Source organism: Barbatula barbatula (genome assembly GCF_947034865.1).
Source record: "Barbatula barbatula genome assembly, chromosome: 5".
Classification (NCBI taxonomy): domain Eukaryota; kingdom Metazoa; phylum Chordata; class Actinopteri; order Cypriniformes; family Nemacheilidae; genus Barbatula; species Barbatula barbatula.
Genome location: NC_136769.1, coordinates 14691985 through 14719665, shown reverse-complemented (window position 1 = coordinate 14719665; position 27681 = coordinate 14691985). Strand labels below are relative to the sequence as shown.

The 27681-nt window shown below is 38.5% G+C and overlaps 3 protein-coding genes across 4 annotated transcripts; 1 reads left to right on the top strand and 2 right to left on the bottom strand.

Moving 5' to 3' along the window:
- Positions 1-820: 820 nt before the first annotated feature.
- On the top strand, positions 821-14346 carry myh11b (myosin, heavy chain 11b, smooth muscle). Its single transcript, XM_079456022.1, has 41 exons — positions 821-1075; positions 1342-1498; positions 1923-1950; positions 2287-2386; positions 2711-2737; positions 3091-3183; positions 3265-3328; positions 3478-3576; positions 3692-3835; positions 3913-4008; positions 4115-4233; positions 4457-4609; positions 4697-4870; positions 5234-5407; positions 5552-5666; positions 5768-5961; positions 6213-6334; positions 6445-6514; positions 6624-6784; positions 7283-7391; positions 7469-7600; positions 7681-7887; positions 8028-8165; positions 8281-8404; positions 8718-8889; positions 8979-9191; positions 9268-9412; positions 9558-9764; positions 9858-9962; positions 10045-10197; positions 10282-10530; positions 10618-10830; positions 10927-11139; positions 11230-11391; positions 11738-11866; positions 11946-12034; positions 12200-12323; positions 12410-12618; positions 12694-12802; positions 12879-13051; positions 13380-14346. Exons 1-41 carry the CDS (start codon positions 836-838, stop codon positions 13555-13557), a joined length of 5883 nt encoding a protein of 1960 aa, XP_079312148.1. The 5' UTR covers positions 821-835; the 3' UTR covers positions 13558-14346.
- Positions 13613-20162, bottom strand: nde1 (nudE neurodevelopment protein 1). Of its 2 annotated transcripts, XR_013786641.1 has the most exons (10): positions 19926-20162; positions 18948-19052; positions 18581-18734; positions 17931-18079; positions 17698-17834; positions 17333-17536; positions 17080-17165; positions 16746-16891; positions 14990-16498; positions 13613-13817 (listed from the first exon to the last, which is right to left on the bottom strand). XR_013786641.1 is itself a non-coding variant. In XM_079456023.1 (9 exons), exons 2-9 carry the CDS (start codon positions 19031-19033, stop codon positions 16450-16452), a joined length of 1011 nt encoding a protein of 336 aa, XP_079312149.1. In that variant the 5' UTR covers positions 19034-19052; positions 19926-20124; the 3' UTR covers positions 14812-16449. The 2 variants fall into 2 exon arrangements, 1 of the variants encoding a protein (XP_079312149.1); XM_079456023.1 differs by lacking the exon at positions 13613-13817 and having other exon boundaries at positions 14812-16498; positions 19926-20124.
- A 1663-nt stretch (positions 20163-21825) lies between these two features.
- On the bottom strand, positions 21826-27671 carry gspt1l (G1 to S phase transition 1, like). The gene is made up of 14 exons (XM_079457162.1): positions 27087-27671; positions 25792-25833; positions 25173-25427; positions 24927-24960; positions 24756-24833; positions 24454-24634; positions 24043-24197; positions 23770-23910; positions 23564-23657; positions 23369-23449; positions 23108-23281; positions 22918-23007; positions 22666-22834; positions 21826-22542 (listed from the first exon to the last, which is right to left on the bottom strand). The coding sequence occupies exons 1-14, from the start codon at positions 27286-27288 to the stop codon at positions 22490-22492; spliced, it is 1749 nt and encodes a 582-aa protein (XP_079313288.1). The 5' UTR covers positions 27289-27671; the 3' UTR covers positions 21826-22489.
- Positions 27672-27681: the final 10 nt, after the last annotated feature.

Below are 27681 nucleotides of genomic sequence, written 5' to 3'. Positions count from 1 at the left end.
TCAGTCCATTCTGATAAATTTGGATGTAGGATGGTCTACATCACTTGCTCCACCCACCTCAACTAAGACTATATAAATTAAGCCTAAAAAGTATAAAGATCATCCATAATATTCATTTTTAGCATACTGCTAAAAGACACATTGCATTCTTCGGGCAGACAAGAAGATATGTAAGTGATTAATAAAATTATTTTTAATGTTAAATATGTTTAAAATGTTTTATTCTTTATCTTCAAAAAGTTCTTAATGTAAAGCTATACTTATTTAAACTTTATATTATTTAAAGTATCTAAAGCTACAACTAGAACTAATTGAGAATTACAATATGGATAACATGTAAATGGAGTTTAACTGTTTAAAGCAAATAAATATTTCTGTATTTGTAATTTTCTATGATGTACTGATTGTAAAATTACATGAACATTATTAAATGCATAAATACAAAACAATGTAAATTTCCATCTGTATGGCAAGGGTGGGAACTGAAAAAATTTGTTTACTGGATAAACTTTATATAAGGGAAGAACATACGGCACACAGGGCACTTATTATCACCTTTCGAAAGTTTTATTAGGAAAGAAGTGTCACTTGAATAGTCGTAACAAAGAGACTTCCGTGTTTTTTCTAATCAGAAAATAAAGTGAGGGTGAATTTTTGAATATTTATCATTGGAGAATATACAGACAGATCATAAAATGCCTTTTTGACAGTATTCTCACTGAAGCTAGTCAACATGACCCTGCAGCCAGACAACGACGACGGCGGCAAGTTCCTTTTCCTTGACAATGACTTCAAAAACACCGGAGTGGCCCAAGCTGACTGGTCAGCCAAAAAGATGGTGTGGATACCCTCAGAAAAGGAGGGTTTTGAGACAGCCAGTATCAAAGAGGAGACAGGGAATGGGGTTCTGGTTGAGCTTGATAATGGTAGGAAAGTGACGGTCAACAATGATGATGTGCAGAAAATGAACCCGCCCAAGTTTAACAAAGTTGAAGATATGGCTGCATTGACTTGCCTGAATGAGGCATCGGTGCTGCATAACCTCAGGCAGAGGTATTTCTCAGGTCTCATTTATGTAAGTGCATTAATATTTCACCATAAACACATCAGAGTTGAGATCAGTATACATGTCTGTCAATGTATTTATAAATAAAATCCAGAACAGGATGTATTGCAAAAAAGTCAATTGCACCATTTGCATAGTGGAATTGAAATAGTTCATAGGAAATGTCTCGCACAAGCATATACACTTTTATTTTATTTACATTAAATGTAAACGTTATAAAGTATTATCGTACTTGCCATATTTTTAAACTAGATTTATCAATATATACTTTGTAGACCTACTCAGGCCTCTTCTGCGTGGTGGTGAACCCCTACAAGATGTTGCCCATCTACTCTGAGAAGATCACTGAGATGTACAAAGGGAAAAAGCGCCATGAGGTTCCTCCTCACATCTATGCCGTCACTGACAATGCCTACAGGAACATGCTACAAGGTGATGTCTTAACTTTTAACAAACATCTTTCTTTGCTCCGGCGTAGTATATTTGCATTGTGCAGTTTTGAGAAATGTAAAAAATGTTATATGTTACAGACAGTAATACACTGCTTTTAACTCAATATAGACCCCTCTCACAGGCTGTGGATAAAGAGCTCAAATTTGCCATACATGGAGCCATTCACTGCGTAACAAAAATTCTTACACCTATTTTTGGAAGGATGAACTGACGTTAATCTCACCCTGTACTTCATTTAGAATGCATGAGATTTGAGCGATGGGGGCCTCCAGTGTACACTTGTTGAGTTTGCGTTTGAGCAGCCTGAGCCGTTGTTAATCTCGTTCAGGTTCTTAGCTCTGACAATTCATGCCTTTCCTTTCTTGACCTTGTAGTCCAAGTACTTATGTTTCTTTCTTCACAGAACGTGACGACCAATCTATTCTCTGCACGTAAGAACCCATGAAATCCAAACACGCTACATGTTATTTGAACCATACAGAGCTATCAGACAACTGATGTATATTTAGATCTTATATTATTTTGTCTACTGTAGCATTTACCTGCAAGCACTCAATTTAACTGTCGGTCCAATGACAACGTCAAAGTGGTGTCTGTGAAGCACCATTCAGTATAAAGATTTAATCTGTAGATTTGCAAGTACTGTTAATTTGCATGTTTGCATGGTGGAATATCACAAAGGCCATAAAGTAATACATTTTTATTAGCAGTATTATATTTGCTAGGAAGTGTGAGATAGAAATGTAAATTATCTATACGTGTTATAGGGGGGAGTCAGGTGCCGGAAAAACTGAGAATACTAAGAAGGTCATCCAATACCTTGCTGTTGTGGCATCCTCACACAAAGGGAAAAAAGACACCACCTCTGTGAGTTTACAACAGCTTACAACCTATATATATAAAGAGCACACATACTCCAATAGTAACTCCAATAAAACATCACACAATATATTTAACAGTGTTTTGGATTAGGGTCTGTGTAATGTAAGTTTAAAAGTTGGCCATGGTGTACTGTGGCACATGGGTGGCTATTTGTTTTAAGTTAAATATTTGCAGTTTATTATAGATTTAATTGCATTTGAAATAAAAAATAATGCTAATCAAATATATAAACAGAGTCAGATATTCTGCATTCTTCCTTTTCAATTGTAATATTGTTTTGTAATGGGTTTATTATTTTCTCCCATTTAGCAACAAAAAGGACACCAGTTAGCCTATGTGAGTATATAAGCTTATAGGGGGAAATTCTCACAGTTAACTAGATTTTATTAGCATGCCTATTATTGGCATATTGGCTGTTTATTAATACTTATAAAGCACATTTTCTGCATGACCATACTCTAGATCCCTAATCCTACCCAATACCTAAACCTACCCTACCCTAATAACTATTAATAAGCAACAAACTAAGAGTTTATTGGGGGGAAAGTCATAGTTAAGGGTTTGTTAATAACGATAATTTCCCCCTACTGGAGTGTGACCTACTTTTTGCAAAGTTAAGTATTATTACAATAGTTTTTTCAATCTAAAATGCTGTTTTTCATTAAATCATGTCCGTGTCATCGGTTCAGGGAGAGCTGGAGAAGCAACTCCTCCAGGCAAATCCCATTCTAGAGTCATTTGGAAATGCAAAGACCATCAAAAATGACAATTCCTCAAGATTTGTGAGTAAACAGTTCATCCTTTTCGAGCTTAAAAATGTTATGATAAAAACTGACAAACCTTTTTGCTGTTTTCCCTCTCAGGGTAAATTTATTAAAATCAACTTTGATAACACTGGCTACATCATCGGAGCAAACATTGAAACTTGTATCCTAATCGAGACCTTTAAATTTATTTTTCAGAAGATTTCAATATTATTGACATATGCAATGTATTTCAAAACCAATTTAAATATATCATTCAAATACAAAGGTACAGACCAGCTATAGACCACTTTAATGCCTAAATTAATTCAGACCTCCTGGAAAAGTCTCGGTGTATTCGGCAGGCCAAAACCGAGAGATCCTTCCACATCTTCTATTACATGGTGGCTGGCGCCAAAGACAAAATGTGTGGTGAGGACATTTTCAGACAGTTTATACGCTTCCTTCATCAACCTACACGCTGACCATTGTAAATGTTTGATCTTGTCTGGATCATGCAAACAACATCGGTCATTCTTTTCCACAGAGGAGCTTTTGCTTGAGGACTTTGGGAATTACCGTTTCCTGGTAGCTGGGCATGTGCAGGTCCAAAGCCAGCAAGATGATGAGATGCTTGATGAGACTCTGGAGGCCATGGAGGTCCTGGGTTTCAATGAGGAGGAAAGAATGGGTAATAAAAAAAGCGATGATAACGAAAATATTCTCTTGTATTTTGAAGTTGTTATACCTGAATTGTGTTGCTTTCAGGCATGTTAAAGGTGTGCTCTACTGTGCTGCAACTGGGAAATATTGAGTTCAAAGCAGAGAAGAACCAAGAGCAGGCCAGCATGCCGGACAACACAGGTACATGATCAAAGTCTGGAGAGATTAATTTGTAATTCTGCTTTTATCCTGAGCCTGTCTGAAACAGAATTGTCTTTTGAATGTAACATGTCAATTGGTTCTCCAGCGGCACAGAAAGTCTGCCATCTGCAAGGGATTAATGTGACTGATTTTACCAAAGCCATTCTCACTCCTCGCATCAAAGTTGGCAGAGAACTTGTACAGAAGGCTCAGACAAAAGAACAGGTGCAATACAATATAATACAATTACTGTTGTGTTGAATTATCGCTATTATAAATGTGCATAGATTTCTTTTTATTTATTGTTGGAGGGGTTGCTTTTTCCAAGCAGCTTGAAATAATTAGCAAAACACGCTTCGTGTACAATTATTTAGTTATAATTTGCTAATACAAAGGTTGAAATGCAATAAATGCAAGTTATAAAATAAAGGCGGTGCATGTTGAACAGGCCGACTTTGCCATCGAAGCCTTAGCCAAGGCCATCTATGACCGTCTGTTTCACTGGATCTTGGCGCGTGTCAACAAAGCTCTAGATAAGACAAAATGCCAAGGAGCCTCTTTTCTGGGCATCTTAGACATTGCTGGTTTTGAGATATTTGAGGTAAGTCTGATAGATGAAGACTTCATAAACAGTTTATAAAATTAAAACATGAACTTTAAGGATGATTCTCTTTTTCCATTCACACAGGATAACTCATTTGAGCAGCTGTGCATTAACTACACCAATGAGAAAATGCAACAGCTATTCAATCACACCATGTTCATCCTGGAGCAGGAGGAGTACACGAAAGAAGGCATTGAATGGAGTTTCATTGACTTTGGTTTGGACCTCCAGCCCTGCATTGAGCTCATTGAGAGACCAGTCAGTTTGTGATGACAACACTGTTCATACACTTGGTTTGAATGCATGCAGCATGTGGTGATGTTTCTTTCATCATTGGGATTCAAAAGGATGTGCTATACCTATTACAAATATAGTCGTTGTCTCCGACCACTTAAGCTGTGACTTTAGCAAAGCCACATATTTCATTACAGTTACCACATATATTAATGATACAAATGTTTTTGTGAAGAAAAACATTAAATTCCATTTTCCATCTTCATTTCTTCTAAGATACAGTCCATGATACAAACAACAAAAACAACAACCATCTTGCTTTAAACTAAAAATCTTTGAAAATCTCTGCCAGTCATATCACAAGTTTGTTTTCGTTGTCTATTGTAGAACAATCCTCCAGGCATTTTAGCTCTTCTAGACGAGGAGTGCTGGTTTCCAAAAGCAACTGATGTCTCTTTCGTTGAAAAACTCACAAACACTCACTCAAACCACTGCAAATTTTCCAAACCCAAGAATCTGAAGGAGAAGACTTTCTTCACTGTACAACACTATGCTGGCAAAGTATGTCTGTCTGTCTATCCATCCATCTTAACAGAACAATCATAAGACAACAGCAGTGTTTGACGTGAAAGGCCCTGTGCTGTTTTAAAGAAAATAATAGTTTTATATAACATATATTTAATAGAATGTTTTCATTTGATGCAGGTGGATTATAATGCCACAGCTTGGTTGACTAAAAACATGGACCCACTCAATGACAATGTAACGGCATTGCTGAGTAATTCATCAAGTGCTTTTGTGCAAAAAATCTGGAAAGATGGTACGTTTTTGTCAACATTTTTAAGGAATCCTGTATAATTTAATCTATTTGAGTCTCCCTTAAAATTATTAATTTCAAGAGGATGTCCTGTTTTCCTACAGTGGACCATGTGGTGGGACTGGAAACCATGGCTAAGATGGCTGATACAGCAGCTCCTACTGCTTCTAAGTCCAAGAAAGGCATGTTCCGCACCGTGGGACAGCTGTACAAAGAGTCTCTTGGCAAGCTTATGACAACCCTCCATAACACTCAACCAAACTTTGTACGCTGCATCATTCCCAACCATGAGAAAAGGGTATGTCACACTATAATCCAGCGATTTAAATCTGTATTTACTGATCCAACTAAACAACTTGCTTTCAAGATGCATTCCAAAACATATTAACTGGAGAGACAAGCTAGTTTCATACGATGCGTGTGTTACGTAGCCCTTAAACATTGTTTAAACATCTCTTTATCCTATGTATGCATGTTTTTAAACCAGTTATATGACTGATCCATAAAAAGTAAAAGTGTTCATGTTTTGACATATATTTTATTTCTTAGGCTGGGAAGATAGATGCCCATCTGGTTCTAGAGCAGTTGCGCTGTAATGGTGTACTGGAAGGGATTCGAATCTGTCGCCAGGGTTTTCCCAATCGCATCGTCTTTCACGAATTCCGTCAGCGGTGAGTCATATTTAAAAGTTTAAAACAAATATAAAAGTTTTACTTTTGATGTATAAAACTATTGTTTATTTATCAATATTATTATAACTAGTTAATTGATAATTTTCTAGTTATGAGATCCTGGCTGCTGGTGCCATTCCAAAAGGGTTCATGGATGGAAAACAGGCCTGTACCCTTGTGGTGAGTTTGAGCAAAAGTTATCTTTTCGTATAATTTCCAAGAATGCATTTTTTTAACCATTTGATTTTTTACCATGATGACAATATTGTCCTATTTTTTTAATCAATAGATCAAACATCTAGACTTGGACCCCAACCTGTATCGGATTGGTCTGAGTAAGATATTCTTTCGTACAGGTGTGTTGGCACAACTGGAAGAAGAACGCGATCTGAAATTGACAGTGATTATAATTGCCTTCCAGACCCTGGCACGTGGCTTTCTGAGCAGAAAGTGAGTTCATGTCAAATAAATGCTAATCTGAGATCTTGATGCTGATACTAAAACAAAGCAGAAGTTTAGGAGAACCACAGTTATGACTTTCAACTAATCAACTAATGACCAAAGTGATAGTTCACCCAAAAATGTTTATACTGTCATCATTTACTCACCCTCTTATCATTTCAAACCTGTTTGACTTTCTTACTTCTGCAGAACACAAATATATATTTTGAAGAATGTTGTTAACTGATCAATGGCAGTACACATTGACTTGCATTGGTTTTGTGTCCATACTAGTTAATAGAAGTGAATGATTACAGTTGTTATTTGGTTACCAATACACTTCAAGATATCTTCCTTTGTGTTCTGCAAAAGAAAAAAAACAATTATTTCTGTAAATTAAGAATAAAAATCATATTCAACCAAATTTCACTATAAATTTCATGTTCGTAATGGGACAAGTAAAACAAACCTAAAGTTTCATGTTATCCCGTCTCTCTACATTCACAGGGCATTCAGCATGAGACAAAAACAGCTGACAGCCATGAAAGTCATTCAGAGGAACTGTGCTGTATATCTCACACTTAGAAACTGGCAGTGGTGGAGACTCTTCAGCAAAGTAAGCAGAAAACATACATCAACATTACACATTTATGTAAAATTAAACACATCAGTCAATCATTTCTCTCTTTACAGGTCAAACCCCTGCTTCAGGTGACCCGTCAAGAGGAGGAGATCAGTATAAAAGAAGAGGAGCTTCAAAATGCCAAAGAAATTGCACACAAGGCTGAAAGTGAACTACAAGAGATCACACAGAAACATGGCAAGGTATATCAGTGGAGAAATTTCTGATATGAATCACAAAGGCTTTGGGTCTGATTTAAGATACACATTTTCATATTTGATAGCTGCTGGAGGAGAGGAACCAACTACAGACCAAGCTGCAGGAGGAGACGGAGTTGTATGCAGAGTCGGAGGAGGTGAGGATACAACTGGAGGCAAAGAAGAAGGAGCTAGAGGAGGTACTTCATGAGATGGAGGCTCGTATTGAGGAGGAGGAGGAACGCAGTCAGATGCTTCAGCAGGAGAAGACAAACATGCTGCAACAACTCAAGGTTGAGCAGGAATCCATTACTATAGATGGACAGATAGACATATGGAAAATGTTGATATATTGACATCAGCCATGTAGGAATTTGGATAAATAAAAGAAAGATATCTGTACTCAGCACTGGTATATGTTTTGGATGTGTAGAAGTTTGAGAACCTTTTGGCTGAGGAAGAAGATATGAACCAGAAGTTCCAACTGGAAAGGGGGGCTGTGGATGGAACGATTAGACAACTTGAGGGTGATCTCCTCTTAATGGAGGATCAAAACAGCAAATTGCAAAAGGTTCGTCTCATGTTTAACTTAATCTTTTTGATCTTTTTAATATTCATGATTTCATTACGAAGAAGGTAGCTGTATCAAATCTGGGGATTTATGTATTGGCCTTATGTATCTTCAGGAGAAGCAACAGTTGGAAGAGAGGTTAGCTGATTTCTCCTCGAATCTTGCTGAGGAGGAAGAAAAATCCAAAAACCTGACCAAACTGAAGACCAAACATGAATCTATGATTTCTGATCTTGAAGGTTTGTCATTGTGGCTCAAATCACACAATTCACAAATAATTTTATTGTTTGAAATCATTTTAAAATCAGCAATCTTGGCTGCTTTATGTTAATATAAAGGTTCATAAGCATTTCTTTGTCACGGTTTGTGGCTTGATAAAGAAAATACTTTAACATCCAAAGAACCTTCCTTTTGCACAAAAAAAATCTTTGTAGTGGAAAAAGGTTTCTATTGATCTTAAAGACTCAAAATATTTTTCTTATTTGACTTTGTGGCACTTTTACCACCTTTATTTTAAAGTGTGTTTGGTGAACCAGTGATTGTTCTGTGCAGTTTGTTTAAATAAAGAAGAGAAGAGTCGACAGGATCTGGAGAAAGCCAAACGCAAACTAGAGACTGAGTATAAGAATCTCCAAGAGCAGATGACTGACCTGCAGGCTCAGATATCAGAACTCAAAGCACAAAATGCCCAGAGAGAAATGGAATTTCAAGACCTCCGTACATGGTACATTGTCAATCACATAATTCATTGGTGTCAATCACTACTTCACTACCATTTTAAAAAATGATTCTCCAAATCTGTATTTTTTCAAGTGTGGAAGAAGAATCCGCTCAAAAGAGCAATGCCCTGAAGAAGATACAAGAAATTGAAGGACTTCTGTCAGAGCTTCAGGATCAACTTCAAGCTGAACATGAGACCTGCAGAAAGTCAGAAAAGGCTAGGAAAGAGTTGGGAGAAGAACTGTCGGCTCTGAGATCTGAACTGGAGGTCACACTAGACACCACAGCGGCCCAGCAAGAGCTTCGGTACATATTTACCTTGTTACTTACAGTATATATGGTCACTTACTTTTTTATGCTTTAAAAATATTTTCGTGGACAGGGCTAAGAGAGAGCAGGAGGTGGAGATGGTAAAGAAAATGATGGAAGATGAAAACCGAATCCATGAAGCTCAAGTTTACGACATGAAGCAAAAACACAATCAGGCTGTAAATGAGCTTAGTCAGCAGCTAGAGCAATCCAAAAAGGTAAAAAAATATATAATATCAAAAAATATATAACAATTGAATATTTCAATGTAAAAACAAACATGTATACTTGTTTTGAACAATACAACAAATGTGTGCTTTCTCCATAATACATAACATTCGTGTTTCTTAACCTGAAATGCAGGCCAAAGCCAATCTGGAGAAGACAAAACAGTTCCTTGAGAAGGAGGTTACAAACCTTAAGGAAGAACTTCACTCACTGGGTATTGCAAAACATGAATCGGAGCATAAAAGAAAGAAGACAGAGAGCCAGCTTGGTGACCTTCAGACTTGCCTTGGTGAGAGTGAGAGGCAGAAAGGAGAGCTTGGAGAAACAGTGTCCAGATTCACTGTGAGTTTGTTAATGAGATATTTTATTAATAAATTAAGGATAAAATACTGTTTAGGTTTACCAAATCACTGTGTCTTTTTTTAAATCCCACAGATGGAGCTTAACAGTGCAAATAGCCTCCTCGGTGAGGCAGAAAGCAAGAATATCAAGCTGAGTAAAGATGTTTCCAGTCTAAACCTCCAGCTTCATGAAGCACAGGTAATGCAACATCTAAAGAATGGTTTGCAATGCCTGTTTGGAGGAGCTTTTGAGTTGTTGTTTCATCTGTCTGTATTTTTAGGAGTTACTTGCTGAGGAGACCCGTCAGAAACTCAGTTTGTCCACTCGGCTGCATCAAACAGAGGATGGTCGAAACAAGCTGCTGGAACACATGGAGGAGGCGGCAGAGGTCAGAAGAAACGTGGAGAGACAAGTCTCCAGCCTTAACACACAGGTCATTCTCTTAAAACAAACAATAATAAAGCACTGTATAAAGCCCTATTATCTGTTTAAGAATGTGTTGAATCTTTTATTGTAGCTGTCAGATTCAAAGAAGAAGCTGGAGGAGTACTCCAGCAATTTTCAGCTCCTGGAAGAAAGCAAGAAACGTCTGCAAAGAGATCTTGAGGCTGCACATAGAGAGTTTGAGGAGAAAACTGCAGCTTATGACAAGTTGGAGAAGACTAAGAATCATATTCAGCATGAGCTAGAGGAAGTGCTGGTGGATCTGGACAACCAGAAACAACAAATATCAAATTTGGAGAAGAAACAACGGAAATTTGACCAGGTTGCATTTTCATTCCTTAATTAGTTACATTGGTCCTAATAATACCAGTGTATTTTAAGTTACTCAATTGATTTAACTCTCATTCAGATGCTTGCTGATGAGAAGACCATCTCCAACAAGTATGCTGAAGAACGTGACTGTGCAGAGGCCGAAGCCCGAGAGAAGGAAACTAAATGCTTGGCTCTTATTAGAGCGCTGGAGGAAACCCAGGGCTCCTTACGAGAGTTAGAGAAACATAATAAGACACTTCGCACCGAGATCGAAGATATGATCTGTTCAAAAGATGATGTGGGCAAAAATGTAAGTTGATGCATACGGTAAAGCATAAAATGGTGTCAAGTACAAGTATATGGATTAAATAACTTGTTGTTTAATGTTGTGCTAAAATTATGAAAGGCCCATGAGTTGGAGAAGGCAAAGCGTGGATTGGAAGCTCAAGTGGAAGAGATGAGGATTCAGATGGAGGAACTTGAGGATGAATTGCAGACTTCTGAGGATTCTAAACTTCATCTGGAGGTCAATATGCATGCCCTCAAAGTACAATTTCAGAGAGACCTTCAGGGCAGAGAGGAGCAAAGTGAAGAGAAGAAAAAACAACTGCTCAAGCAGGTGAGGACATTTGTTACCTTCTATATCTGTTTATTTTTGTCTCCCATGAAGTGTTGGGGAATGCATGATTTTGACTCGTCTGCCCCATAGGTACGTGAGCTTGAGATTGAGCTAGAAGATGAGCAGAAGCTGAGAAATTCGTTGGCAGCTGGCAAGAAGAAACTTGAGGGAGACCTGAAGGACCTTGAAGACCAAGTTGATGGAATCGCCCGGGCCAGGGATGAAGCCGTCAAACAACTTCGCAAGACTCAGGTCCAAAGCCCTGGAGTTCAGATTATATTTACAAATTCCAGAGTCAACATCTTGACCTAGACTTAAAAATAGACCTTTATTTTTAAGAGTGTAGGTCAAGATGTTGACTCTGGAATCTTCACCATGTCATAGATTTGCATTTTATATATGAATCGTTCCACAGTTATTTCACAAAAGGTTCTTTGTGGTGGCAAAAGGTTCAGATTATGAAAAGGTAAGAAAGGTTCTTTAAAGAACCTTTGGAACCAAAATCCTTTTATTGCATCGCTTTTAAGAACCTTTTAAGCAACTTTATTTTTATGAGTGTATTTCATTTTTATTTATGTTATTTCTTTCTCCATGGCAGGTTCAGGTGAAAGATACCCAGAGGGAGCTGGAGGATGCACGAACATCCCATAAAGAGGTTACCTCTAATGCTAGAGAATCTGAGAGAAAGGCCAGAACCATGGAGGCAGAAATCTTGTATTTACAGGAGGTGGAACAACCCTTCAAGATGTATATTAAAATATAAGGTGTTCATTGATAATAACCACGGTAATGTCAATGCTTTTTAGGAACTGGCTACAGTGGAGAGAGCCTGTAAACAGATTGAACGAGAGAGAGATGAGTTAGCTGGGGAGTTGATGAATGGCTCATTTGGAAGGTCAGTAAATAATATTTGTAAAAGAACAAAATATAAAGAAACGTAATTGAAATATTGGGAATATATAGCAACTTCTGGAGAAGTGTGTGTATATAGTAAAATAGACTATCATAGATAGTCTATTTTAATAGAGAAATAGAGTTTCATTATGGGATGCTTGTGCAGATCTGGCATGTCTGAAGAGAAACGCCATCTAGAAGCCAAGATCCAACAATTAGAAGAGGAGCTGGATGAGGAACAGGCAAACGCAGAGATACTTAATGATAAACTGCGGAGAAGCACACAACAGGCTAGTTACGATGCCTTTCATCCATTTCAATTTGGTAATTTGCTTGTATTGTGAAGATAACCCAATTCATTTTCATCTATATCAAGGTGGATCAGCTTACCAATGAGCTACAGGAAGAGCGATCCATCGCTCAGAGAAACGAGAGTGGCTGGCAGCAGATGGAAAGGCAAAACAAAGAGCTCAGGTCCAAGCTGCAGGAGATGGAGGGGCAGGTCAAATCCAAGCTACAAGCCTCTGTTGCTGCCCTCCAGACCAAATTACATAAGGTAGAGAACCAACTGGACCATGAGAGCAGGTAAAGAAGGCTTTAAAAGCTTTAAGATGTTTGTGAAGGCAGACTAGTGATTAACTAGTTGGTTTCTTGTAATAGAGAGAGACAAGCAATTGCCAGGGCCATACGGCAAAAGGATAAAAGACTGAAAGAACTGACCACTCATATAGAAGATGAGAAAAAACAGACAGAGCAATTTAAAGACCAGGTATAAAGAATACGAAATTCACGTAAAAGAATTCATGTTTCAGATGGTGCCTCTTACCAAAGTCATGACGTTGCAGGCGGAGAAAGCAAACATGAGAGGCAAGCAGTTAAAGATGCAGGTGGAGGAGAGTGACGAAGAGTCTCAACGTGCAACGGCTGCCCGTCGCAAACTTCAGAAAGAGCTAAATGAGGCCACAGAGGCCAATGAAGCCCTGAGCAGAGAGGTCTCCTCCCTCAAGAGCAAACTAAGGTTGTTCTACAATGTCTGCATTGATACTCCATTATGTTCTAAACCAGGGGTGGGATCCTCGATCCTGGAAGGCCACTGTCCTGCAGAGTTTAGCTCCAACCAGCTCAAACACACTCCTGTCGTGAAGTTTCTAATAATCCTGAAGACTTTAATGAGCTGGTTCAGGTCTGCTTGATTAGGGTTGGAGATATACACTGCAGGACAGTGGCCCTCCAGGATCAAGGTTCCCCACCCCGATCTAAACTAAATTAAAACTGTCAGACATTCTCTACGTATTCATGGTATAAAAAGCCATATCGATCTGTCATACTTGTCTGCATATCCTCAGGCATGGAAGTGACTCATCGTTCAGTAGCTTCTCAGGGCGTGGTGGAGGTGGGAGCTTTAGAAGAACACAGAGGAACATGGTTGAGAGTTCTGATGTCCCAGAAGATGCAGCTACGCTTGCGTGTCAGTCCCGGGAGCCTCAAAAGGAGCCAATAAATGGCACCCAAACTGACAACTAAAACCCTAAAGGCCTCATCTCTCTAGACTTTGTTTTTTTTCACTTACATATACTAACTAGTTGATAGCGTGGTATATAAGTCACAAGTTGGTTTGAAAACAGAATTAATATAATTCACACATTGTTTTAAACAGATTTTTTTCTTTTGCTATAACTGTGATTCTGCTTCTGCACACTTAACTTTGTCTTGCTTGTTATAGACAATCAAATACACAATTGCATAAGTAAAAAAAACACCACTATAACTTTACAAAACAGCGTCTTAACCCGTTCACTGTCACTGTTCCATATATGGAACACCTGAGTTTGCTTCAATATTGTGCATGGAATTTCTAGTCGAATCATGACAAACTATATATTTTTGGAAAGGTCTAAGACTCTAGAATACAATTCTTTTTGGTGTTTTTTCAAATAATTTATTCAGGAAGAGTAATTGTTTCTTTTTTACGAAGAGTGTGCTTAGATTTGTTAATGTCCTTTCACTTGTCACCGTTCCGTATACGGAACACCCATGTTTGCTTCCATATTTTTGTGATAATTCTGATCTTCTTATGACAAACTATATATCGTCGGAAAGGTCTGAGACTCTACAATACATATTTTATGATATTTTTATAAAATAAAGTATGTAGGAAATGAAATTGATGCATAAAGGACGAGAGTGTGTATCAAAAATAAATACATTCCGTGGAACACCAACATTTACATCAATACTGTGCATGTAAATTCTTATCTTATCATTACAAACTTTATATTGTTGGAAAAGCAAAATAAACTAGATTACACATTTGATCAGTGTTTAGAAGAACAATCTATTTAGGAAGATAAATGGATACATAAATGATAATTGATTCATAAACTAGTGTGCATCAAAAGCATATTATACAAAAATATTCATATTTTTTTTGTTTTTATGTTGTTTCTGTGCTTTTGTAGTTTTTAATTGTGTCTAATATGTGGAAAAGTAAAAAAAAACATCTCAATGTCCTTTGTGGTCAAATATTAGTTCAAGTGTTAAAACCAATGGAAGTCTATGGGCCCCCTAAAGGATTTAGGTGGTATGGCGGCTAAAAAACTTTACAGACCCCTCAAAATTTTATGTATCATGACCAAACTTGATACAACACTTGTTGACCCTTGGGACTTTGACCTTCGAAAAAAAAATCTGATTTGAATTTTTTTAATTGTCTTTTTTATTATTGTTTACACCCTAAACCTTTTATTTATTTATTTTTATAATAAACATAACAAAATCCCTTTCCAAAAATACATTATTTGGTGTGATATTTTTTTTTAGGACTAATCTTCTAATTGTCTTCTTTCAAACAAGACCAACTGTAGGTCTTTATTCCAAAGATTTCATTAGTTACAGCCATTTTAGTTCCAACAGTACGTTTTCATGTGAATGCTCAAAAAGGGCCCTGACGTGGAACAGGTTAAAGTAAGAGCCCATTTCTGTCCTGCTAACAAAACATTTTATTTTGTAGGTTACAGATGAACCAACAATAAAATGGTTTCACAGACAGGAGAAAAGCCTTTGATAAATTCACAGACAACATGCATGTTAAAATTAATGCACGGCAAAGAAAACTTGATGACAAATCTATAGTTAGCAATAGTATGTGCCATGTACACAGATGCATGTCACATAATAATTTAGACTGATGTCTTTAGTGAGGTTATTGCTTGCATGAGGACCTGAGATGACTCTGGTGCAATGTTCTAAATCTTCCTATCTATATTAGTACCTCTACTCATTGGAAATATATCTTTTAACATAAAAAAATATTTTTACCCTTCACTGAAGTATTCATGTTGTTTTTCTACTCTACTAAATCTACAACTCAAGCATGAGAGAGATGTGAAAACTAAAAGGATCGACTTCCAGTTCTTCAGTTTCTCTATCATCCCTGACATATCAGATAATTATTTCATTGTGAATAGCGAGAGAAGCTGCAGCTCCCTTTGGGCTATCAAGTTCCCCAATACCCAAGTTAACTTTTGAGGCAAAACTCACGATGGCCACAGAAATAAGGCACGTTGCTTTTAAGTGGAGGTATGACAGTAGCTACTTCAGTACTGTAGACCCAATCTTTGAAATCAAAGACGGCACTGACAATAAAAGTAAGGTTCCAAAACTTGCATTAGCTATTACTCGAAATTTACAAAGGCACCAGAGCTGGGGTTTTCATAATGAAACACATTTCCTCTGCTATTGCTTGCGTACATCTGGCCCTAAGAGGGCAAAAACAAAATGAACAGCAGCTTCGGCCCACAACAATTCACTCTAAACCTCCGTAACAAATTTTCCAACTCCAACCATTAAAGACATTTCATTGGTTAGTAACCAAATCCTACAGTTCTCAATGTTTTAAAAAGGCTAGTTCCTACAAAAAAAAGAATAAAAGGCCTATCTGCATTAAAAATCCAGTACTGTGATCGATAATGAGCTTGTGTGGCCATTCAGTAGTTCAGTGCCAAATAAAATGGAACTACAGGTGTACCCCTGAAACCCTTGTAGGGTCGCAAAAAAAAGCGCAAATCATTCAAATATTACAGTGCGTATCATATCAAATTAACAACTGCTATGTTGACATCTCAAAACAACACAAACACAAAAACTGTGATATTTAAAGTAAATACAGAGGAAAAACAACAAAACAAAATAGTAAAACATGAAAAGTCATTCCAAAGAGCTGATGAACAGTTATATAATAACAGACAGAAAGGGTGGTGATATGACTGTCAAAGCAAAACCCTTCAAAAGAACATAGAAGACTGAGGGCATTAGATGTGCTTCGGTTCCTGAAGAAAAAGCGTTCTGATGAACTAGAAATACTTCCCAATGATATGGGAATGAAAGAGACACTTGTGAGAGCACATAATGCTTTATTCACAGCATTATCTTGGATCCTGTTCCAAAGTCCAACCGCTTCACCATCCTGTGACAAACAAACAGAGAAAAGCATGAAAAGACCGAATTATTAAAGACTGGATAAACTAAAACTCACATCGGTTAAAATGATAGTTCACCCAAAAATGAAAATTCTGTCATAATTTACTTACCTTCTCGAGCCTCTTAGCAACATTCTTTAAAATATACAGTTTTGAAATGTCAAGAGGGTGAGTAAATGGCAGAATTTTCATCTATCACTAAGTCAATACTCTGCAATTAATAGAGAGACTGACCCCTTATCATAGAGGCCATTTGTGTTTGATGAATTATCAGGGATGTCCCTTGAAATACTTGGTGTACTCTGTGCAATGGTGGTGCAGCCTGGTGTTTTCTCGTGCACGTGTAATTCTCGACATGATGCCAGCTTGGATTCAAGGTTCTGAAACAGGACCAAAGCAATAGAAAATGTCCATATTAAAACTACACAGCTTCCTAAATTATACACTAAATAGAAGACATATAGCAAATACACGACAGAATTTTTAATGTATATGAAAAGATCACATTTTGAGTAAACTGACAGTTGTGTAGAAACTACTCAGAAAGCCATCAAAGGGCTAAACTCACCCCCACTTTCCTTAACAACTCTCCAACAATGTTGAGGGCAGATATCCGTGCAGATGTGGTAAGGGGAGTTCCAGTCAGACCTTCAACTGGACATGGCAAGAAATAGGTACGTATACGGTTACAAAAATACAGTGCCCACGTCTTGTTTTTAAACAAGCTTTCCTGTGACTCGGAGCATTAGAGCATGGTGCTTTGGATAATACCGTCTGCCAAATGCATAAATGTAAATAAACAATGCAAACAGGATTCTCACGTCTGTTGTAGGAAGCTGGTGGGGTGTTGAACGCACTCCCGGAGCCTGGATGCCTAGAAGGCGTAGCAAGGATAGATGGAAGGGCGGATTTAACAACCGATGAGGGTCTTGAGGGTGTGGCCTCCGGCTTTTCCAACTCTTTAAACCGGCTGATCGATGGCTTGCGCTCTTGTTTCTGCTGAACAGCCAGCTCCTGTTTTAGATCTGCCCAGAGCAGAAAGATAACACATCATCGGGTCACAAACACCATTCATTCTGGGAAAATCTGTTAAAACATCTGTGACTGACATAACTGATTAATTACATCACTGGTTATTGTTAGTCAAGAGCGATTTGTTTACATACAGATCTGCTGTGATGCTTACCTCTAGCTTCATCCTTTAATCTCTGTACTGATTCTAAAAGATTCTCCTTTTCATCAAGCTCACTCTCGAGGAAGGCATTTCGCTCTATGACGTGATTCATTCTCTGCTCAAAGTCGTCAAGTGACATTATAGTGGCCCTGCAAGAATAAGGGGTTTATTGAACAATTGTAGATTATTTATACTATGAAGTATGTACAATCCATACTTGTTACTGGCAAAAGCAATGCACACACCTCTTAGCTCTTTCCAGGTCATCATTGGACTGTTCCAACTCCCTGATATACTTGTGTAGCTGGTCCTTGATGGCTGTGGTCTCTGCCAGGTCACCTTCTAAAGTGGAGATCTGTCTGACTGCCTCAGAGTGCTGTGTTTCGTACTTCTCCTGTCATTTTTCAACCCCGAAAACATATTTTTAAAGTAAAAGCTAAGATGCAAAATGATATTACAATTATGGCTTCATAGTATGCATCAAGTAAAAGTCCCTCTGCCCTCCAGACAATGAAGGAGAAATGAGCATCAGCTGATTTGCCTGATGATGAGTTAGGTCTCTGTTGTTTTCCTGTCAATGTGTGATTGTCTCCTCACTACCAGCACAGCCCCTCGCCACGAATCCAGACACAGACAATCTGAACAAATTTGTTCGTTCAAAGACCATTCAAATGTTTTTATCTGCGGGTGTATGCTTACATGAATCTCACTTATATAGTCAAATTCCTAGCGCATTTGAACTTTTCTGCAATATTTGAATAAGGCTAATGTTTGCACTAGTTTTGCACACTTCTCCGGGTTGACTTCGTCTGCCTGTTTGATTCAAAATTATAGGTAACAGCCAGTTGGAGTCTAAATAAAAGAGCAGTTCCCTAACCACGATGTGCCACAGTACCTTGTAGTTTTCTAAATCCATGCGTAGTCTGTTGTTGGTTGTAAGCAGCTCACGGTTGCGAGCTTCATACTGCTTTAGCTCCATTTCCAACTCCACCTCATAATCTCGACTCATCTGCTGAAACTCCTGCAGCTCCTCTTGTGTCTCTTCAGCCCTAAACAAAAAGCATTGCTCTGCATGTTTAAATGCCTAAACAAAAGTGCAAAAAGGCGAAATCTGGCACTAAACTCATTTCTGAGAGATCAGACAATGTACTATGATGATAAAATTACAAATAACATCGATTGACACTGTCCACGTTTTACATTGTACATCTATTCAAGTGACTTTTCTTTAAATACACACACAAACAAAAGAAAGAAACTACCTCTGCTGGAATTGGGCAGTTTGTTCCTTCCAGTAGTCTCTCTCTTCTTCAACAGATGCAAATGATGGTGGGTCAGGATCACTCATTGCTCTGCTGTCAGACCTACTGACATATGACAATCAAGAAAATGTATAGTAGTAATTTTCAATCAATAATAACTTAAATGTATCATCCTATGGTTATACAGTAGATATAATACAAGAGATCTCAACTATGCCGTTTTCACAGAGCCACTCAAAACATGTAGGTTTCAAAACGCAAAGGACTTATCAATACGCGGTAACGTTATAGCAAACATTTGTATCTGTGGAAATAAATGAGCCTGTTCTGGTCATTGAAACGGAGTCTGCTTGTATGCATGCATAGTTTATTGTAATACAGTAAGGCATAAGAGAGAAGGAAGGGCGTGCCATGGGATGATTTTGAAAAGCTAGATATATTTCCCCTACGGCATTAAACTTACTCTCAACGTTATATGACTGTTAAACTGTAAAATCATGTTTATGTACAACGTCTAGACGCCTTAAACTATCCGAAAACGAACGGTGAAATACAACCGAACCTAAGCTAATGTCATCCAACAAACAACAACAATAAAGAGTGACATAAAGTGATAGTCGCAGTTGTTCTTGATAAGAGCAACAAACGGCCACATTAGAGTCGCAATCCTTTCAAAATAAAAGCTTTAAAGACACACGCGAAGAACGGAGTCTTGAGCTATGTGGCTAACAAGCAAACACCGGCCACTTCAAGTTATCAACGGTCCGATGATAGTCTCGAAAAAAGATGACTTCCAAAAAACGTTAAAAACTAAGATGCTAACATGCAGTAGTACTAAACTAATTCAACACTACAACTGAGATGCGAGTAAAACATGCCGATACGAATTTTAGAGAAGTACCACATCGGATGAACAGAGCTGAACTGACCAAACTATGACTATTATAAGGATCCATCGCGGGCTAGCTAGAAACTTACCTCTCTGTTGTGCTCAACGTTTATCCAAATCTAAAGAATTAAAGTAAGAAAATAACGCACTACATACAACGGTTCATATTCTTAAAAACAGCACACTATACGCAGTTCATTTTGTGGCACATTTACGCCGATGACAATGGGACTCTTCCTCTGTTGTGTAAAAGCTCAGTCTCAGTTCGTTTCATGCCAGTCGCTGATTGGAGAATTTGTAATGACGCCATCGTTTTCACGGCCATCGATTGGTTGGTCAGATGCGCTTCTTTCAAGCAATCTCCTTGGATCTTTTACGCTCACTAGAGGCGCTGCAAATGCTATTCGACAGCTGTAAATTGACATTTTTAAATGGTACCGATTTTAAATGGAAAAGTAGGATCAACACCTATTAGCAGTATAGATATCAATCGTTAAATAATGCGAAATACAAAATTCAAAAATAATTTTAATTAAAGAACATAAAACTGTATATGACTTCAAAATAAATTATAAACAAGCAAGCAAAAAATATGAATTGAGAAGATATCAGCATCCCATTTTGAATCTTAAAGCTTAGGAAATGCTCAAATGTTTTTTTACAGAGCTGACCCAGATGTTATTTGTACTTTGTGTTACTATTGTTCAGTATGAGCTAAATTAATTCTGCCCTCAAGATGACATCAGCGGTGAGCATTTGAAGCCATTTTAATCCAGTTGTAGGGATTTGCGAAGGGGGAAAAAACATACAGGAGACAAAAATACAGAATGCACAAAAATCAGCATGTCACAAAATACAGAAATATGTAAATGCCACACCATAACACAAAACAGATATTGACTATTGAGCATTGGCTCTATGAAATAGTAACACAGGATTGTCTATGAATTTCCTGTTCTGGTAGTAGTGGTCTGCCGTGGTTCATTTGCGTCATGGCTGTATGAACCATCTTCTGCTTGATGACAGGTACCCAGACAAATCCAGTGACCAGAAACATCAGCCCTACAGACAAGAACACAGGTCCAACTAAATAGGGCACATTGCCCACCTGGGTGAAGTACAGTAATGATAGTGCAGTGCCTGTAGCAAAGAGAAGGCTCCCAATGAATATGGCCAGAGCTGGTTTCTGAAAGTGATTCCAGCCACATTTTACTCCTTTGTAGGCCTTTCGTGGACATGAGCTAGACTCTGTCCGGCTACTGACCTCATTTGTGACCGTAGGAAGGTTGGAGATCATCTTAAACTACAGGAATGAAAAAAAATGAAACCAGTCAAACACAACACAGAACATTAATACAAGGCCATTAAAAAAAACATTCACATCACCGCTTCATTCAATAATTTAAGGCAGACAGTAAATCTTTTTTTAAATCAAAATAAAAGGCACACTTACTCAGAAAGCTCAAAATCCCATCAATGGTTCAACCAAAGCTCCTGCACGTCTGTCTGCCAGTTCCTGTATTTAACCACATAATACAGTGGAACGTAAGCCACTCCCTGTGGGTGTGTTAGTATTTAACATCTGGAGCAGGACCACACTGTCCTATTTGTGTCTCACAGCAATTGAGCAAACAATTCCAAAAAAACTACACCTACTTTAATGGGTAACCTTTGTAATATTAAAAACATATTACAGCCTAAAAAAAGAAAATGATAAAGAAATTATTACATAAGCAGCTAGATGTTACAGGAGATAATGATAAGGTTTCCACATTGTGCTTGCATGAAGCATAACCATGGCGAACATATTTTGTTAAACACATATGAATCAGATATCCGATTAGAGTAAATGACCTCAAATAAACCCCAAACTGGAATTTATCACACCATATTCTTTATAAACGAATTGGATTTACTTAAACCATGCTAAAAGATGTTACCTTACAAAACTATAAAGTTCATACTCTAAATTTACTTCAAATTCACTTTCACCACACAAGTGCAGCAAGCTAGTGGTACAACACTAAGACAACTTAAACATGAGGGAAGAAATAAATACAAAAAAAATCCTTTTCATTTTTTTCCCCAATTTTATTGTTTTAGAAGATGCTTTAATAATGAACACGCCCGTGAACTTTGCAAGAACGTTATGTGAAGAGAAACCAAAATTGGAATAGGCAGTTGGAGACATTAATAAACCAAGATATTGACATTTTGGTTTCAGTTGGTTAATCATTCTGCTCATAAATCATTTTATGTTAACAAGCAAATATTGGTCCACATACGTTTAGTGTATCTGCTGCCATTATATTTCTCTGATGGAAGCAAAGAAAATTCTATAAAAATAAAAAAAGGTTGGAAGAGAACTAAATCTCTTGCCACCAAACATGTGCAGGCTGATGGGAAAGAGGTCATGGGGGAAGAACCTAAAATTATGGCATCGCTGAGCTCTCAATATGAGAAAGCTGACACATGTGGACTTGATTTCATTTTCATTTGCTTAAAAACAGATTTCTTTTAAGAGAAGTTTTTTTTAAGCTGGTCTTCAGGAGGCAGAGGGGAGAAAGGACAGGAAGGCTATGAAGTGTGCAGCGGCCGAAGCGGCATCTACTTCCGCCTCTGTCAGTCGTTTCGGATCAACCATACACTCTTTTCAGTCCTTCTCAGCAACAAGTTTCAATACTTTTCCAATGGCGATGGTTTTCCCTGAAAGGCAGGAAAAGTGCATATTCATGGCATCATTTTTCTCTGAATTGCATGAATTCCATGAGCATTTTCCATTCAAAGAAAATATATAATTGCATGGCTTCGGTGATAATGTCTGCTTACCCTCATCTCGTAAGGTGAAGCGTCCCATCTGAGGGAAATCTTTGAAGGTCTCAAGGCAGATGGTCCCAGCTGTTCTCAGACGAGCAATGCACACTTGGTCCTGTTTGACGAAGCGGGGTCGCGTTTTGCTCTTTTCCCCTGTCTTTTTGTCCACCAGACAGATTAAGGCCTGTAAAAGGTCACATTAAAAAGTAGATCACGACACTGTTGATAAATAAATCTAAGACAAAGTTATTGCAGTACATAAATTACCGTAATTTGCACTTCTTCGATGCAGGTGTGAATATGAAGAACTGCATTGTAACCTGGGCAAATGATTGACTTGTGTTCAATGATGACTATCTGAAAACGACAGACAAAAATGTGAGACGAGGCGAAATAAAGTAAATCAACACAAAATCAACTAAACTTAAGCTCCTAATATCAGGGATTTTCAATTTACCTGGGCATCAAAGGTGCGTCCAGAGTGGCAGAGGTTCTCAGCATTGCAGAGAATGAAGCCTGGCAGAATCTCCTCCTCTTCAATACCCTTGAGTCGCAACTTCAAGTTCTCTCCAGGTACAGCATCATCCGTTTCAACATCATCAGACAGCAGACTCAGCACCTCAACAGTGTGCTGCACAAAGGACACACAGTAAGAAATGCATCACACAGCCAATTCTAGGCAACAACAAGACATGGAGAGCACCTATGATCATCTTACCCTGTTGGGCATCATCACAAGCTGCTGAGCTTTACTGATTGATCCTGATTCCAGCTTTCCCAGGACAACAGTACCCATGTCCTGCAAAGATACACACACATACAAAACATCATCCACAAAAACAAATCAGAACATCAAAATTATGGAAAAAATTATTTGTTAAATGTAATCACAAGACTTCTCGATTTTACTCACCTTGTATTTGTCTACTATGGGTAACCTGACTGGTCCATCAGTTGATCTGCTGAAGTGTGCTAAATTATCCAGATGTGGAATGAATGGTAACCCTCTGTCCATGATAAAATAATGACATGAACTTTGTAAGACTACCGTATATCCTTGTAGATTTTTCACATAATAATTGTAATAAACCTTTCAATAATTTAATGATCTATACTCACGTATACCAAGGGCAGAATTCTGCCGGCTCCTTTAGATTGGCCCCAGTGAGTCCTGAACATGGCATGAAATGAACATCTTTTCTGGGATTGAACCCAACTTTCTTCAAAAATGGAACAAGTTTCTCCTTACATTCTTCGTACCTACATGCAAATGACAAAAACACTCTCTCAATAAATTCTTAATGTCTGAAGCTTTTTACAAAACATAAGTGAACAAAGTGATACTCCATAAAAAAAGAAAGTCAGTGAGGACATAGGTGTTCATTTACTGACCTCTCTAGACTCCAGTTCACTGTTGGGTCATCCATTTTGTTTACAAGTACAATCAAATGCTTAACACCAGCAGTTTTGGCCAACATGGCATGCTCTCGAGTCTGTCCTCCTTTCTCAAAGCCTGTCTCAAACTCTCCCTTCCTTGCGGAGATAACCTTTAAATATAAGATACATATTTGAATTGAGATTCATAACAAATGTTCAGATAACAAAGGCAGTAATCTTTACAAAGAAGAGTCAAAGGCTTTACAGTCTAACATTTGCATTCAAACAGCACCCTCTACTGCCTGCCACTACAAAATCCCCCATGACCGCAGGTAAGTGGTACAGAGGCAACTCAAGGAAGATTTTCTAGAATTACCAGCAGAATGAGAAGATATGGCTTCAGTGCTACTCAATGTTATGACTCACCAGCACTGCCAAATCGGCCTGAGAAGCTCCGCCTATCATGTTGGGGACAAAGCTTTTGTGACCTGGTGCATCCAGAATGGTAAAGTGCTTTTTCTCGGTCTCGAAGTATGCACGTCCAACCTCCACAGTTTTCCCTTTGTCTCTCTCTTCCTGATTTGTGTCGAGAGCCCAGGAGAGGTACCTGAAAATAAACACTTTATTATGAAAATCTTACTACCTATTAGCACAAAAGCTGTTCAGCTCAGTCCAAATGTGTGTTTTTTTCTGCTTTGGTTAACTTAACATTCAAAGCTTCAAATTACCAAGTTTCCCTGTTCTTCTCCTTAGCTTCTTTTTCATATTTCTCCAGAGTTCGTTTGTCCACCATTCCCGTTAAATACCTGTCAAGGAACAGCAGATGGCAGGGCTTTTAGAAATGTGAACTGGACACTTTCAATATCTACCACAAACACATCATCATAACAGCAACTCACATTATTTGTCCTCCAATAGTAGACTTGCCGGCATCTGGGAAAACAGAAGATAAGAAACAGACAGAGTGAAGCCAGGAAATATAAAGGCGGTCAATTCAGTTTCATCAATGTTGTTTAAAAGTGCTTGCCACATGGCACTAATCAATAAGACTAATCAATATTTTATTTCTTTAAGATAAAAAGTAAACTGACTCTAACAATGTAATAACATTTAAAATATGAATTAAAATAAGCATTAACACTAACCGACATGGCCAATAAAGACCACATTAACATGCTCCTTTTTGGGGGCATTTGGCTGTGTTGTGACTACTTTAGGCATTGGCACTACTTCTTCCTCCATCTCTTCCTCTTGGGGCGAGTCTTCTTCAGCCAGACCCCCGTCTCCCCCAGGGCTGCCTCCCGGCTCAGCTTCAGCCTCGCTTGGCTCGCTCCCTTTCTGCTCCCACGTGTCATCAGCTGTCATCTCTGCATCACCGTTCTCCATTGGTGGAGCTGATGCTAAAACAAAGATTATTATTTTACTTCACGTTGAACTTCACAGGGCGTACGGACCAGAAATGTTGATCATCAGTCAATAAAGAATAACCCCAATCAGTCTCAGCATTATCATTTGACTAGTACAGCTGCCTTTGCTATCAACACAACTGCTGTGTCTACACATCACACTGAACCACAACACAGCAGTGCCCATTCAAGACAGAAAATTAGTGTCTCATTCTTGTTTGTGGCTTAACAAGCGAAGTGGTCTTAGTTTATGACGCTTTCTCAGTTTATTATTAGTCTTGGTTATCCGTTAGAATGTGGCCAAGCATGATCTTATTACTCCTTTGTATTACTGCAAGATGTGGTTGTGTTTACTTACCCTCTTGCTCTGGTTCTTCCACCTTGGAATCTGTATTGGGTCCTGCAGGGGAAAAAAACGAAGGCTGACTTTTAAAGCTGTAATTATACAGGGCAGTCTAGTTCTTACTCTTGAAAGGGAAAACGCTTAACCATATTTAAATTCAGGCATGTGCCGGCAATAAACTGCAATATGTAATGACAGCATGTGAAAAGCACATCCTCCAGTTCTTTGTGGTGAGACAAGCCACAGCATGAGGGACAATAAAGTAAATAAAAGGATTCTAAACCCACAACAAGATCCTAAGTTGTATTCAAAAGGGTCACCTAACAAGATTCTATATGAACGAAAGTCATGTTCCTAACCTGTAATGAATTTCAGCAGACTCCCAGGTGAATAGTACCCAATATCCAGAGCACAGATGTAAAATGTCCTTTAGTTCTCCTTTTAGTTTTACATGCATCCACCGATTGCTACTTTGTTTTGAAATCCTGTATCCCCAATATGCAAATATTGAACTTAAGAAAAAACTTAACTGATAAGATCATACCACTTCACGCTAGACTGAACTTTCTTAGAAACCGGCTTTGTTTGTCTTATAAACACCGTGTGTTCACGTACAACATTATTAATATAGGCTGCAGGTAAGCGTACACAACATTAATAGTGTGTTTAGGTGCACAAATTACATTTTGGTGGCTCAACTATTGCGTGTAGAATATACAACTAGATGATGTGGGTGAAACAATTTGGTAAGGTTTGGTCATATATGCGGTCTACTTGGTCCATTTAAGCTTTAACTGACTTTCATTGTTATACCAAAACACAGCACTTTGGGGTTTATAATGTTTGCTCTGAATAAATTGGCAAAAAGAAAACAAAAGCCTTAAATTGCATTTCTCCTGTACCAACGGTATGTGACCGCACATTGACAAAAGTGAAGTCATGTGACATAGAGTTAACCAACACTTTAAACTAACAGACAGCCGTGGGTTTCTAAAATGCCCTGGATTAGCTTTCAAGCACTTCGGCCAACCAACTAATTTACTTGTTAACAGCTGCTACTGCCTTATCAACGTGATGCCTTAAGTCAACGCTTTTTATAAACGAAGTCTTTATTCAACTTCTTAACTTCAAACTACAAGTTTCGTGTAATTCGAAGACGTTGGCCCCGTTTCCGCTTCGAGTCGCCTATCGTAATTGCAATGTAGCATTGATGCTAACCAGCAGCGCTCGGCTAATGAGAACAAGCGTGTGTGAAGCTAACAGCTAACGTGGCTAATAGCGATCCCACGTTAAATAACCGGCGAACTCACCCGCTGACTCCACCGTGTCCGCGGAGTCCGTATGCAGGAAGGATGGGATGAATACTGCGGCGTGAACGTTGGGGACAAATGGCTTTGCGTCCACGTTTAGGCTGGCCGCCAAAGCATTGGAAAGTTGCACGTCGACCTGGGCCTCGGCATCGTCCTCCTGATCCCAGGAATCAGGGGCAGTGTCTCTCGCGTCCATCGCCATACAGCTGTTTCAGACACACTTTAAAGCCACGAACTCGATCGCTTTAGCGTCTGGCCTTAACCGTCGTTAAGGTCACCCCTTACGTCGTCCAAACTTTTTTCTCGTGGCGTGTGGCCTTCTCCCAGTTTGTTAAAATCAAACAGCCGGCGTCTCTCAGCAAGGGACGAGAGAAAAGGGAGGTTTGACTAAGCAATCGGAATGAGTCCTCGTGTGCGCTGACGACTGGCCTGACCTCTTGGAGCAACCGCCGGTGGAACTCTGGGAAATGTAGTACTTTTGGTTCCCAACGCGCGTAATAAGCCGCGAGCTGTTTCGATCATAAAACTACATTTCCACATTGAGGCTACTGTTTCGTGACCTTTTTTTGAAACTACAAAATAATCAATTTCCGCC